Here is a 14,914-nt window from a genome sequence, read left to right as displayed (position 1 = left end):
AGCAAATGCTAACAGGGTCCAGGAAGGGACTGTAGAATACCGGAACGAAATAAAAGATTTTAAGTTGTTAAACAGTAAGAAAAAAAGTCTGAAAAACAAAAGTTTCCATGGTCTAAACTCACATGTACAGTGTGAATAAACCAACTCTGCTCAGAGTAAAACTGAAGTGAGCATTTAAAACTGAAGTGAAAACTTCATCAGCATTTAAGCACAATCAGAGCACTTCTATAAAATACACCCAAATTCTAGCTCTACATCTACATCCCCTAGTGATGAATATGTTATATAGTAATAGCTATGAATGAGCTCTCAAATATGATTTAAATGACATACTTTAAATTCTGTGTAGTGATATTTGGGTTGTTAAAGTACTGCCACAACAAACAAGGTAATTTCCTTGTTGTAGGTGTTGCTGCAGCAACAATAACCAAAGAAATAACAATAATAATAACCAAAGAAATAATAAGTCAATTAAACATTGGATGTTTAGTGAGACAGAAGTTCAGAACACAAACACAAAGCAGCTGACACGCAGATAAAAGCAATATATTCAGATTTATTTGAACCACATACATACATATACTGTACATTTCAATGAAAAAGAGACTGTCTGTAAAGTGTGATCCTGCAGGAGGTCGTTACATTATACACGTCCCGTCTTTCAGGTATTTCATCGTCTCCATCTGCTGCGTCATTGCCAGAACTTCCTGAAAGCCGGTGCTGAGTCCAGACATGTGCTGGAAGTAAGCTTCCTTCTCCACCTGCACCGACAGATTATTCACCCCGGCGTCTTTCAAAATGGACGTCACCTACGGATCAGGGAAACCATGGACCAATCAGAACACTGACTCAAAGTTACATGGCAATTCACATCTACAACAATTTAAAAAAAACTCAGATCATGGATCAAAGTGTTGTCTGTTGGTACAGATATGTAGTCTGCAGTGACTCTACTGACCTGCTGTATGATCCTCTGCTCCACCACATCTGACATGATCTGGAGGTGGATGGTCCCCGCGATCATGTTGGCTGAATGCCTCCAGAAATGAGGATCTCTGTACGACAAAACTCCTTCAATCTTCTCGATCTGAAATGAAATTAAACGCAGCAAAACTATTTTTTTGAAACAGGAAACATTCCTAGACCCACCAAAAACTAAAAAAAAACTTTCTCTGGCTGCGGCCTTCCAAATGTCATTCATCATAAATGACATAATTCACACTGAACACCAGACCACATACTTTTTGTGTGTAATCTTCATGCACAAGTGAAAACTTCCACCATTCATCTCACGTCACATATGAAATATAAAACAAATTCTAAACACAGTTTAATGGGCAGTAAAACCACCATCTGTTAAAGAATGTGCAGCTTCTCACCTTTTCCAGCGCGTGGTTCAGGTCCTTCTCGTTTTCTGGAGGAGCTCGTAGGAGGAGAACCTCACAGGCGTCCTTCAGCAGAGGGATGACGCTGAGGAAAATGAGCGTGGCGATAAAGAGCGAACAAATAGGGTCTGCGATCAACCAACCGAACTGACGAATGAGAATGGTGGAGATGATGACGCCGACGCTGCCTAACGTGTCAGCCAGGACGTGGAGGAAAACACCTGGAAGGAAAAAAAAAAAGAATATCAGGATTTCAATCTGGCTACAACCTCCTTCCTCCAAAGTCTTTTTTTTTACAGAAACACTCACCTCTCATGTTAGCGTTCATGCCTCCACCCGAAGAGCCGTGGGAGTGCCCGTGTCCGCCGTGACCATGTCCACCGTGCCCATGCCCTCCATGCCCGTGTCCACCGTGCCCGTGTCCGCCATGTGAGTGGCCGTGGCCTCCGTGGCTGTGCTCGCTGTGTGAGTGGCCGTGGTGCGAGTGGCCGTGGTCACTGGACGAGCAGCTTTTGCCGCCGTGGGAGTGTGCGTGACTGAAAGCGCAGATACCGACCAGGTTGACCAGCAAACCTCCGACAGACACCGGCTGGAGGAGATAAACATGGCACAAGCAGGGATTTGAATGAGGTACAAACTAAAAGGCTTTTTTTTATTCTAAAAAACACAATCTGTAAAACGTGCTGCCATCCAGAGACTGCACAACATAACACTCATACAGATGTTTGTAGCTCATATTAAACATTCAAATCTAAAGTGCGAGCACATCATTTAAAGGCCTGCACACTGGGATACGAGGACAAAGTGACACAATATCTGTGGAGGACTCTGTATTAATAGATACTCACAGTCAGCATGTCTGTGTTTATATTAGGAGGATCCAACACACGCGTGACTGACTCCACAAAGACAAAGAAAGCGATGACCATCAGGAAGAGACCGTTGATGAATCCAGAAAGTATTTCAACACGACCGTACCTGCATAAAAACAAGAATCCACATTTTATTTAATTATTCACATATCTCCTACCAAATACTTTTCACGTGTTCTTGACGGACTTTACCCATATGAGAAGATCCTGGTGGCTTTCCAGCGGGTCATGAGGGCAGCGAACAAGCCGAGCACCAAAGCCGAGCAGTCAAACAGCATGTGGAAGCCATCCGAGATCAGTCCCAGGCTGTTGGTCCAAACACCATAAAACAGCTCCACGAAAGTGAATGCCTGAAACAGAGAGCAGCAGACCTCACATTAACTCACAATAACAGAGTGTTTGAAGTCAGACTCTACACATTGCAGCACACGCCCAAGTCTGAATTAAATATTTTCAAGTCCATATGTCTCAAAGCTGCCTCCACTCACACGGCAGGCATCTCATCACTTTTCCTGTATGTGCTATTGTACCTATCTGTCTCTAAGAAGATTTTGTTTATATTTATGAAGCTTTTATTTTGAAATCAGCTTTAATCCAGAAACCTCCTGACACTGTACGTACCAGGTTGAGACACAGGAAATAGAAGATCTGTCTGGAGTCGTACTCTTCCAGGATCTGTTTCAGGGAATCTTTGATGAACCGTGGAAGAGACTGTGACGTGTGTTGTAGGGCGTCACCCATGAAGTTATACAGAGGGGTCCCCTCAGGCGAGTAACCCACCAGGGTGCCCTTCTGACCTTTCTTCGATGGAGATGAAAGAATACTGGAAGCTGCAGAGAGAGATGGTGGAGAGAAAGGAAGGAGAAGTTATGGTCGATGTATCAAATGTTGATGCAACATTTAGAGCTTTGAGCTAATGTGAGCTTTAGTTATTGTTACTAAGATAATATCACATCATCTTGTTCTGTATCTATACATGTTCACTGCTAAATTTAAGAAGACAACAGAACAGGCTACAGAACAAAAAGTAGACACACATTTCACCTAAAATGAAACACCGGCAACTTGTTTAAGCTTCAATGTGAGAGCGGTGTAATAAAAGGTTCATAAACATAAAATACACATCCAGAAATGCTTTGCTGTTGTTGGGCAACACTTACGTTCACCAAAAAAGGAGACTTTCTTGTAGAAGTAGTAAGATTATCGGAGGTATATTTGAAATGATGATGACTACATGATGATTATAATCATTAGAATACTCCCACAGCTGTTACTTACACATGATGAAGAAGACGGCACTGACTAGCACTCCTCCGGAGAGCACGTGCTCCGTGCTGACCTGCTGGGGTGGTTTGCTCATGGAGCGCAGCTGGTCGGTCAGTGGGTGAGTCCAGAAGTTAGCCAGCAGCAGGGCGCTGAGGAAGAGGGCGATGGCGCCGTAGCGGGCGCACCTCGGCGTCTCCATCTTCGCACTGCAGATGGCCTCGACGTAAAACTCCAGGATCATTACGGAGAAGATGATCATGCCAAACGGCAGGACGAGGGACGACCACGATTCTACTTTACTCTGGGGTTGAGACAGAGTGAAAAAACTGTCAGCAAGGAGGTCAAAGAAATGATCTGAATGATGGAAATAATAAAAAAAATAATTTGATGACAGGACTCTCGCAGATTTTGTAGTTTGACACTTCTTTTGTTTTAATTTTCTAAAGAATAAAAACAGCTCTCTGTCTTTGTGGTTTTCACATCCTCATGTACACGTACTTCTGTGGTCGCTGAGAGCACTATGACCCAGGGCAGCAGCACCATAGCAGAAACCAAATTGTCAAGGGCATAGAGGCGTTTTGCGCCGCCAATTTCCACTGATAGTTTCCTGGAGGCCGTGTGGAAGCCCACCTTCAGGCACAGAGAGGCCACCAGCAGCACAACGCCACCCTGATGTGAAGAACGAGAAGGCAGAGGGAGGAAAGTCATTTAGAAAAGTAAAACCAATACTTTACTGTGCTCCTGTGGGAAGCGCTAAACCTAAAATTGTATATGTGACGCAGGCTTTGCTTACTTTGTGATCTGCAACCCCTAAAAATGCAATTGCAGTGTAGAGGAAATGAGTGAGCGCGCTGTCGTGATGTCCCTCCGCTGGTTAGGAGACAAGTCAAGGCATACACAATACAGAGAGAGAAATATGATGATGCATAACACGAACAGATCAGGCCAATGACTGTGAAAACTGCTGCGCTTCAGCGGGGACAAAGGATACGGTGCTCCGCCATCTTTGCCATGAGGTCATCGTTGTCAAAGAGGAGGAGGCAGATCACGGCGATGATGAATAAAGCGGCACCTCTGGTCTGCACAAAGTCACAGACAAGACCAACAGAAATGCTTATTACACACTTCTACCACAGGGATTAAATAATGTGAGGCTGGACGCACAGTCCAACACAGTGGTTTCATTTCAAACACGGTCAGAATGACCTCGTGTCGGTCAGAACGCTGCAGATAAAGTGAACGTCACCTCCTGTTTGTTGTTATAATAACTCAATCTTTGAGTTAAACTCTTCACAACACTAGCCTCCTCTTAAAGTTTGCCTCTGCTGCCAAACAGTTACCAAGCAGCAACAAAACACTCTCTGGTAATATCAACTCCAGCCATTTACTAGCATGAGATCTGGGAACATGGCCACAAAGCCAGAAACACTAGCAGTCAGACAATCAGACAGTGATCTGTGCAGGTGATTTAAACCTCTTTATTTGGAGCTAAACTGAAAGGGAGCACAAATAACATTGACTAGTCTGGTGGTTTATTTACAACCTCGATGTTGACCCTGATTGTCTGTTTGTGTCTGGATGAACAGGAATCTTTTAAGTTGTCAAGTTAACAATGTTATTAATACTGTTTGCTGGCTGGATTGAATGACCGATAAAAATAAGACACATGTATATTGTAGAAAAACAACTGAATTATCCTTTAAAAACAGCTGAAATGAGTGAGCGGTCACTCAATAAGATCTGTAAGTTACTGTGAACAATCATATCATGATCATATCATCGCTGATGGTGGGTTTTCACACACATTTGGGGGCTTAAGTTTGCTGAGCATTACAGACCAAATGTTACAGAGTAAAATTTACTGGACTGAGCTAACAAACAAGTCCAAACTTTCAGCACAGCACATGACAGCCAAAATCTGCTTAATAGTGTTCCGTCAAATGAAACCAAAAATGGGCTGACACCACAACGCACCAATGAATGATGTACTGTATACTGTGTTAAAACCTGGGGAAATTCTTTCATAGTGTCTGATTTAAAACAAGTTGTGTGAATTCGTGGGCTCCTACCTTGGACGGCCCTCCTCCTGAGCTTGTGAACAGGACGCCGAGGAGAGCGATGACCACCACGTCACTGTGCTCAAAAAGCAACAACGTCCTGTAAAAAAAGCACGGGTCAGATTCTAATTATACCCTGAACACAACCCTGAGACACACACACACACACACACACAAAACCACACAAACATGCTCATGTGTACAACACTGTTTCCTTAAACTGCTGAAAAGCAAACTCAAACACACATTTATGCTGATGTTTTACCTTAGAGGGCCACAGAGAGTTAAACCGAAGAAGCCCAGGAGGGAGATGACGCAGCTGAATACAGCATGCTTTAGTAACTTTATCCACTACGAAGAAAACAGGTTGGAAAAAAAGAACACAGATTAATGACACTAGAGCTTTAAACGGACGTTTTGTCTTTCAAGAGAAAATTGGATTGTATTTCTACAAAGCTCTACTTTAAAAAACAGAACTGCGTTCACAGACGGATCAAAGTTTTAGCAAACATTTCAAGTATGCGTCTCTAGCGTTATGCCGGATGAAGAGAAAAACGTTTTTGTTCTGTGACGAAGAGCTGCACATGTCGAAGAGAAGGAGTTCAAACAAACCTGTCTTTTTGAGATCACTTTTCCAGAGGAGAAAGGCTTTTGAAAGAAAAGCAGAATAACCGCACTCCTGAGGAAAGAGAAGGATCGCCGTCAGCATCTTGTCAACGCTAATACATAACACCTCGCACGACGTTCAACAAAATAGGAAACGTAACACACACAGGGGTGTACTCACCCTAACTTTAGTATGAAGATGAACTGAACAATATGAACAACTTTTAAAATATCGTAAGATTCAAAGATCCCGAGAGCCTTGAGGACCTTGGTGACGACCAGTAGAACTATGTATCTGGTTAACCTGCAGAGGAGAAGGACACGACATGGATCAGTCATTGTCACACTGAACGTGTGCTGAGACAATCAGCTGATTGGTCAACAGGAAATCTGTTAACAGCCTTGATCATACACCGATTGTTAAAGTTATTGATCAAATGTAACAAACACTCTCTGATTCCAGCGTCTCAAATGTGATCATTTATTTATTTGATCTGTTTCAGTTCAGACACAGTAAACACTAAACACACATGTGCCTTTTTATTTTGGACATAACCAGCTAATCAACTGATATTATATTGTAATTTAAGATTATTAATAATCTATTAATAACAATGTGCTGGTGTTGTGCTTCTAAATCTCACACGTGGACTCCAGCTGCAGTGATCTGTGTGTGATGACACACTCGTACCTTGAGTTGGGCACTTCCACCATGCCCAGTTTCCCCCCTGAGAGGACGTTGCTGCTGTATTTGTCTTCCATCTTCAAACACGTGAACTCGGGCAGCTGTCTCTCTCTCTCTCTCTGTCCTCACCGTGCTGATCGTCAGGTGATGATCATCACTGTTACCTGGACAGTGAAATCAAACTGCGTCCATTCACCGATGAACAATGTGAGCGGCTTCATTCTGGCTGACGTTCATCCTTCTGTTTTAACTGAAATAAACCAAAATAAACTGAAATAAACTACAAACCGAGGTTTGAAACTACACTTAGCTGGCAGCCTTAGCTCGCTCGCGAGCTAGCCAGCCATCTGGTATTTGTAGTTTGAAGTTTCAAACTGCGACACGTCCCCTGCGCGCGGCCTACGTCACACAAACAAACACGCGTGTTCGCTCGGTCAGAGCAACATGTCGGACAGTTTGAGCTGAAGTTGAGTCAATAAACATCTAAAACCCGACACGAGAGCAGAAACACCTGAGCTGGCCACTCAGTGAGGAGCCACAACACTTCCGGACACGGTAACTATTCCACGTCACGTGCGAGGAGTCGTCATCACTGCGCATGCGCAGTTCAGGGTTCAGCGCCGACGATGATGACGCGGTGACGGTGTCGAGTAACTTTACGTTACTTTAACTATAGTTACTTTACACGGGTAGCTGCGTGTAATTCACGTGTTGAAGTCATTTTATTTATCATTTGAACTGATGGATTCCGTGTCACAAGCTTAATTTAATTATCTTAATTATCTTTCATGAAGAGCCGTGTTCGTTATGTTTCTGTGTTTTAATCTGAGACAAATGACGAACGTCATTTCAAGCCAATAAACAGCTTCTATGTTATGAATGAGAAAATTAGTAACTAAATTCAAATGATGAGATAAAATATTTAAAAATATTGATTTGCTTTCTCGTTTTGACTTTAGCATTTTATAATCTTGTCAGACTTTAATTTTGACTGTCTCAAAATACTGACTTTAGTATTTCATAATCTTTAATTGTGATTTACAGAGTCAACATTGATATTTTACTATGACTTAACTTAGAAAGTCCAGACTTTGTGTTGTCTTGTTAAGGACACATTTTTGTTTGTTTGTTTGTTTTTTATATTAATAAAACCAGTTCCTTGTTCTTCACCTTCCATCTCATTTGCACATTTGATTGTGTTATAATAAAACATGAACCTTGCTGTAAGTTACAGCTCAGTACAGGCTACAGACAGATGTGGATCTGCAGGAAAAATGACACATTAAAGCAAAATGAGAAAGACCAAACAAAAGAGCGGAGCTGTATATGTTTTTATTTCTAACATAGTCTCATTGAGGGGGTTTAAAATGAACTTTGTTAAACACATGTATTACAGAATGTTGGTGAAATATTGTTTTTAAAACCTTCAGGAGAAATATCGTACTCCTTGCTTTCTTCTTCATCACCTTTTGTGTCTTCCAAATCTCTAGATTAGTTTCCAATACATCATAATACATTTTTGACTATTATACACATGACAACATGAACAAGCTGTTATTACCACTGCCAGCTTTGTATGATGTTAGTTGTAATAATTACATTTCTGTGGCATCCAGTGAAAAAATATGCCTGGATTTCCAGTAAAGTGGTTACAACAGAATCTCAGTGAGGTCCACACAGTCCAAGCAGGACGTCCTGATAATGTCCCTTTGTGTCATTCTGTGAAAAAAGACACACAGATGTGTTCAGCTGAAATACTTTGTCATTTGTTTATGTGCTGAATGAGAGGAAAACAGAACATGAAGTCATTTTACCAGGATGTCCTCCTGTATTCTGAGGTCATACATGGCCTTGTATTCCTCGACAATCTTCTTCAAGTCGATCTCAGAGCGGCTCACCAGCACCCTGATCAGTGTGTCCTCACATGTGCCATATCCCTGTGAGAATGAAGCAGAGGCTCGATCACTGAACAGGTAGACAGCATGCAAATCACCTCGTTCTGCAGATATTCTGCATGCTGTGTTTATTTTAGTGTTCTCATTCAGTATTTGTATGATGCAGTTATGTAACACCACTACATCTGTATATGATTGGTTGTATAGCCAATCAAACAACAGTTAAGCAGTGATTTCCAGAGATTTGCCAGAGCTTAAAAATCTGATAATCAGGAGTCAGCTGGAAAGAGATTCATTTAGAAGCTAGCTGTCAAACTGACTGATGACTAATGTCAGTTTTCACATATTATTTGCATGTGCATGTTTTATTTTAATTTGATTTGTACTATTTTCCACAGCACACATACATACAAAAGACATAATTACGTAGAAATTATGAGTATGTAGGAAACTGTTACTGTCTGCAAATATATCACATTTTTTTGGCCAATGTTATAAGAAATCTGAAAATCAAAATTTCTCTCAGCAAAGAATGCGTGCAGAAAAGTTACACAAACACAACATATGACATCTTAGTTATAGACAGGTTCATACACACCTTCATAGCCAGGTGGAGCTTCTCAGCAAAGAAAGCTGGGGTGTTCCAGGAACATTTCACTAAACGTCAAAGAGACACAAAAACATTATTCATGTAAATCTGCATCGTTGCGTTTGGGTCATCGGTTATATACTTCTCTTCGCATGCACTTTCTAGCTGAAAATTATTTATTAAATTTGAACAGTTTGTTTATTCTAGTTCTTTATGAATGCCTTCCATGCAGGATCTCTGCCTGGATACCAAATGTTGACTGGGACTGAACAGTAATTGTATGTTCCTGAGTTCAAGCCTTTTGTTTAAACTGATTGATCCATCTGATAATAATGTCCAGGCATGTTCGATGACCTTCTCTCTCTAGCTCCACCCTCATGACAAAACTTTTGGTGACAATAACTAAACATTTAGAATGATGATGCTTATTATTCTGTCATACAAATGAACAATGAACAACAGCCTCTAGTTAATATAAGTGCAACAACATTATACTGGCAAGTTTGTCGGTGACTAAGCAAATGTTTTAAAGCCCATGAAATAATAATAACAAAAAAAACTCTTTATTTATTACACTAAGAAGTTCATCTGCTTCATCAGGACTGTGTGGTTTGATCAGATTTGATTGACAGTGACTTGGCAACACGAGCAAACATTCCACACCTGTTATTGAACACATTTGAATTATTGATTGATTATTATCAACAATCTTAGGCTTTTATTCAGTGTTTCTTCTCTCTGATCTTTGGACATTGTTCTGTGAGCTCTTTGATTGTTTTAACTGCGTACTTTTCTAAAGCAGGACAAAGCTGTTTGTCAGAGTGTCTGTGACCTCTGTCAATATGGGTGTTGTCCAGATCTTCACTGTGCTCTTACCCTGTGAGGTTTTTGAAATCTTAAATAATAAAATAAAATAAATTCCATCCTAAACTTAAAAATATCAGTTCTACTTAGTTTAGCTCTAAAAACCAAGAAGGTCTTACAGCCTCCCGTAAAGTTTTGGTGACTCCTAGTGGGGATTGGGACCCCTCTGGATGTGAACCTCTGATATATATCATATGCTGCTAAACTGTGTTCATATTGGACCCAATCATTTAAAGTAAGAAGCCCATTTGTTCTGTGTGGCAAATAATGAAATCCTTACCAATGTCAGTAAGACAGTCTTCAATGTCTCCCTTCAGCTCCAAGTCCAAGGCTTTGGGTAATGTGAGATCACTGATGCGAGCATACTGCTGGAATGCTGGGAGGTAAACAGAGACAATCAACAGGTATTTATTACTTATTTATAGATAAATAGACTACCTGTCAGCAGTAAACGTTATTGTAGTTTCCTTCAACTTGTTATGCAGCGTATGTCAAGAAATGTTTTTGTAAATTTCATGCTGAAAGAGTATTTCTACTAACATAAACCTTCACATGATACATAAATCTACAGAAATGTATTACTTAATCAACTGTTTTTCATTTTCCTTGAATGAGGACACCACAGACAGACCTTGGGCTGACTTTGCTCTTTGTTGTTCCTACAGTACTGGGTGTGCTCCACTTGCGGTTCTACCTGTTTGTCAAGGTTTGTCGTGAAATGAAGGTTTTGGCTGTTTCAGATGAGTCAAACCTCTCAGCTGAAGCATTCACACATTTCAAGCACTCACTTTTAGAGAGCTGTGGCCCGCTCCGTTTGGTCAGGATGTCGATGAAGGCAGAAACATTGACTCCGGAGGTATTCTCACCTGACTCAAACAGAGTCTACAGGTAACAGAAATATGCCATTAATATTGTTCTTTTCAACAGTTTTACATTAAAGGATAAGCTTACCATTTGCTTAACATTTGTTAAAAACTACAGTGCCCCCCTGTTTTAATGAGTTTAAATGAAACTATATTCACATCTTCATGAGTATTTTAGTGTTTGCTCTCATTGGATTTGTTGACAGTAAGACAAATTTTATCCTTCAAACACTGATTTTCCTGACTTTACCTCTGCGTCTCTTCGGGCCAGATCCATGTCAATTTCATCGGTCTCATCTTTGTTGGCTTTCAGCATGGCCAGAAGGGCTGTGGTGAAGTCACCACTGGTTTCATCCTTAATAACTTCCTCCAGCTCCGTGTCATACTCTGAGAGATGAAGAGCATTTCAGCACAAAGATAACAGCCTCTGCAATACCTTCATGGAACAAAGCATGCCTGTAGTGCTTATAGCTGTTGTTTAGGGGCTTGGTGATTACAGTGCTGCAGGAATTCATTGTTGTTCTACTGCTACATGGGCTGGAGACACTAAAGAGTGTTTGAAAAATACCTAAGATGTTATGTAAAATGTGAAAACCTTTCACAAACTCACAGCTCTGCATGTATACCAGCAAGCAACTGAGTGACTGCACTGAATCAGACCAAACCTTCTTTGAAGACCCGCTTGAGCTCAAGAATCTCTTCATTTGTTCTTGTTGCCAGAACCTCCACCAGGACGCTTTCATCGGTTCCCAGTCGCTGTTGGAAAAGAGCAAATGCAAGGTGTGAAGAAGTCTAAGTCAGTAATGTAAAGCTAACATTTGTTTTATAAGCAACTCTCAAAGGAAGAGCAGCCTTGTGACCAGGAGCAGCTCCTTCGATCCCCATATTGGTGCGATACATTTTGGCAGCAAAGTGAATTTGTACCATTTGTACCATTATTCCCTTTAAGGTGCCCTCGAGCAAGGCACTTACTACTACAATGCTACAGCACAGCTGCTCATTAGCAAACAGATCAAGATGTAGCTAGAAACAGGTGAGAATGTGTGATCCTTTAATAAATGAAGGTTATTTCTTTTCACTTGGTTCCATTTTCTACTGATGTAGTAATGTAGTAATCTAGTACAGTAGCAAAAAAGGACGAACTAAATAAAGTAAACAATCTCCTCTGATATTTAGTATGTAAACAGCTGATATTTACCTTTGTGGCTTTCCTGAGCAGGTAGGCATCAAAGTGAGCAGGCGACATGAGCAGAGCCAGAGAGATATCCTCTAAATCTGACCTGAGAACTGACTTCAGAGCTCTATCCAGCCTCTGCAAGACACAGCCAGCAGCCAAATATTCAAATTCTTCACATAGCAGATTTAAAACAAGACAAGGGGTATTTTGATGTAGTAATTACAGGACAATGGTAAATGAAATTTCCCATAGTCGGGACTTGGTTTATTTACTTGTTTACATTTGTGATTAAACCCATGAAACATTTCATTTGAAACTTTATTTAAATCAGTGAAATGTATCACAAGTCATGAAGTCAGAAAACTGACCCAAGTCAATTACACAGCAATAGCTATATAAAGTTTCCTAACTAACCACTGGCAGTTAATACCGGTCATACCAGACTAAGCAAGATTGGAGCAGCAACACCCCTGAGACCGCAATGATCTCAAAGGTCCTTGTTAGGTCTTACATTTCAGGCAGTTGCACTCTGATTTCTCAGGTACCTTAACACTTTGTCAAACTTTGCTGTAAAAAGGTCATTCTGACTTCTGAATCTTAGTCTTTCCAGAGACATATAGTTTGATATCAAAGACTTCCACAGATGTATTGAAGGAGGTTCATCTCCTACCCATTTGTTCATAACAGCCTTTTGGCCCAACATAAGCAAGAAATGTACAGTGTTCTTACGTGATCTTAGTGATTCAGGGATATATCCCAATAAACATAATATTGGATTAGGCTGTAGTTGCCTTAATTAATTATCACACTAATTTCTTCACATACAGATTGCCAAAACCATTGAATCTTTTCACATTCCCAGAGGCAGTAAAATCTTGTCCCTAAAATAGTCTTACATTTGGGGCAGTTTGGAGGCCCCTGCTGTATATGAGTATGGCTGTGTTTTATTGCTAAAGATTTCAACTCTTCAGAAAAAAAATAACGTGAATATTAAAACAGAGGAACTCTCAAACACTGTAAAATACAGTGTAAACTTAGTGGGCAGTAGCAGCTTTAATTCTAATTCAGTAGAACTGGGTTGACTTGTTGCTGTCACAATATTTGTCCTCATTTGTGTTGCAAATCTTTGAAAGCTCAAAACACTTTACATAGTGAGAGGGAGGTTTGCTGCGCATTTCAAGTTCCAGTATTTTCCCAGCCTTTATCTGTTGGCTGTTTTGAATCGTGTTTCGCTTTTTGCTGATTTATTGTTATTTGACCACATTGTGAAATGAATTACTCACCTCCCCGGTGGACGCTTCATAAACTACTTTGATCTTCTGTCTCTGCTCGTTGCTTCTCTTTACCAGGACTGCAATGATCACATCCTCATCCACTCCTGAGAGATACAAGCTGAACTTTACTGTCTTTAAAACACTAGAGCACAGCCTTTAAGTGTTGGAGTAGGATTTTTACATTAAAGTTCTGAAAGATCAATGGAGCCGCTTGACTTGCATCCAGTTCAAAATGTGTATTAATTAGGTTTTTCCTGTCATTAACAGAGGAATAAATCATGCTTTCATTGTTGCAGAGTTATTCAACTTTAATTTGTATATCATCTGCTAAAACATCGAAGAACACCCTGTACAAGACAACATAAGTGATCACACTCACCTTTACTTTCAATGGCCTTCTGAAGAACTGAAGCATCACTGCTGGCATTGAAGTTGGGATATGGGGAGACTGTTCCATAATACTTAGGTTTGGGCTTACCCTTCACCTACAACAACAGTCAGAAATACAGATGTTTTACTAACTGCAGCTGCCGCAAACCACCCGTGTTAAAGAATAATGCAATTCATATGAAATCCAAATACTTCTAAGCATCAAGGAAACTTAACTTCCAAATATCTGTCAGTAGTCATTCAGCTATTTCCTATATATAACTGAAGTAACATTAGATATTAAATAAAACAGCAGTGAGCCAAAAGGTGTATTCTCCTCATGACCTGATCTAATACTCACTCTGATAGTGTCTTCATCATTGTTTCTATCATGGATCACTTTCCCAAAGAATTTCTTGAAGAAGGACATGTTTGCTGGGCTGGTTAAGTTAAAACCAGAAACTGAATCACTGCAGAGGGAAGATAAATAAAGAAGTTAAGATGGTTTAAATAGTTCTTCTTTTTACATATTTAACAAAACAAAACCTCACCTGTGCTGCTGGAGACAGTCTTCACACTGCACTTTGTATAGCTCAGGTGGCACTTACAGTATTTAACTCACCCTGCAGTGTCTCCACCCATCTCTGTATAGATGGTTTTCAGGCAGGTTTATTTTCACCTGCAGGGGATCAGCCAATCGTCTGCCACCTCTCAAAGGCAACATTCCTGCGAGGTGACAGTCGGAGGTTTGGGCACTTCTGACTGGTTAGGCGACTCTTCTGTACAGACTTGTATTGTAAATTCGTAAAGGCTTCACCCTTTAATCAAACAACTTATAATTCACTCAGACATGCAGGGAACAGTGACAACCAAGATGAAGGTGGCTGTAGTCCATATTTAAGAGAAGCTGGTGAAGTAAACACTAAGTACTGACCTGAGACAACACGCTGTTGTTTTCTTGCACAATTACATAACCAAACCTGATGTTTCACATTTCACAAATACTGCTAAA

General features: G+C 40.6%; 2 protein-coding genes across 2 annotated transcripts; both read right to left on the bottom strand.

The window, feature by feature from the left end:
• Positions 1–536: 536 nt before the first annotated feature.
• slc30a5 (solute carrier family 30 member 5) lies at positions 537–7,458 on the bottom strand. Its single transcript, XM_019272837.2, has 16 exons — positions 6,878–7,458; positions 6,368–6,490; positions 6,193–6,259; positions 5,846–5,931; positions 5,593–5,680; positions 4,515–4,602; positions 4,317–4,393; positions 4,022–4,192; positions 3,536–3,824; positions 2,879–3,087; positions 2,450–2,607; positions 2,234–2,363; positions 1,695–1,974; positions 1,380–1,606; positions 959–1,087; positions 537–809 (listed from the first exon to the last, which is right to left on the bottom strand). The coding sequence occupies exons 1-16, from the start codon at positions 6,946–6,948 to the stop codon at positions 639–641; spliced, it is 2,364 nt and encodes a 787-aa protein (XP_019128382.1). The 5' UTR covers positions 6,949–7,458; the 3' UTR covers positions 537–638.
• A 728-nt stretch (positions 7,459–8,186) lies between these two features.
• Positions 8,187–14,541, bottom strand: LOC104922892 (annexin A1). The gene is made up of 12 exons (XM_010735844.3): positions 14,454–14,541; positions 14,264–14,372; positions 13,913–14,018; positions 13,543–13,637; positions 12,281–12,394; positions 11,748–11,838; positions 11,333–11,469; positions 11,008–11,101; positions 10,500–10,595; positions 9,365–9,423; positions 8,686–8,808; positions 8,187–8,590 (listed from the first exon to the last, which is right to left on the bottom strand). Exons 2-12 carry the CDS (start codon positions 14,330–14,332, stop codon positions 8,534–8,536), a joined length of 1,041 nt encoding a protein of 346 aa, XP_010734146.2. The 5' UTR covers positions 14,333–14,372; positions 14,454–14,541; the 3' UTR covers positions 8,187–8,533.
• Between the last annotated feature and the right edge of the window lie 373 nt (positions 14,542–14,914).

Source organism: Larimichthys crocea, chromosome IV, assembly GCF_000972845.2.
Source record: "Larimichthys crocea isolate SSNF chromosome IV, L_crocea_2.0, whole genome shotgun sequence".
Classification (NCBI taxonomy): domain Eukaryota; kingdom Metazoa; phylum Chordata; class Actinopteri; family Sciaenidae; genus Larimichthys; species Larimichthys crocea.
Note: the sequence above shows the minus strand (reverse complement) of the source record. Positions and strands in the feature narration are given on the sequence as shown.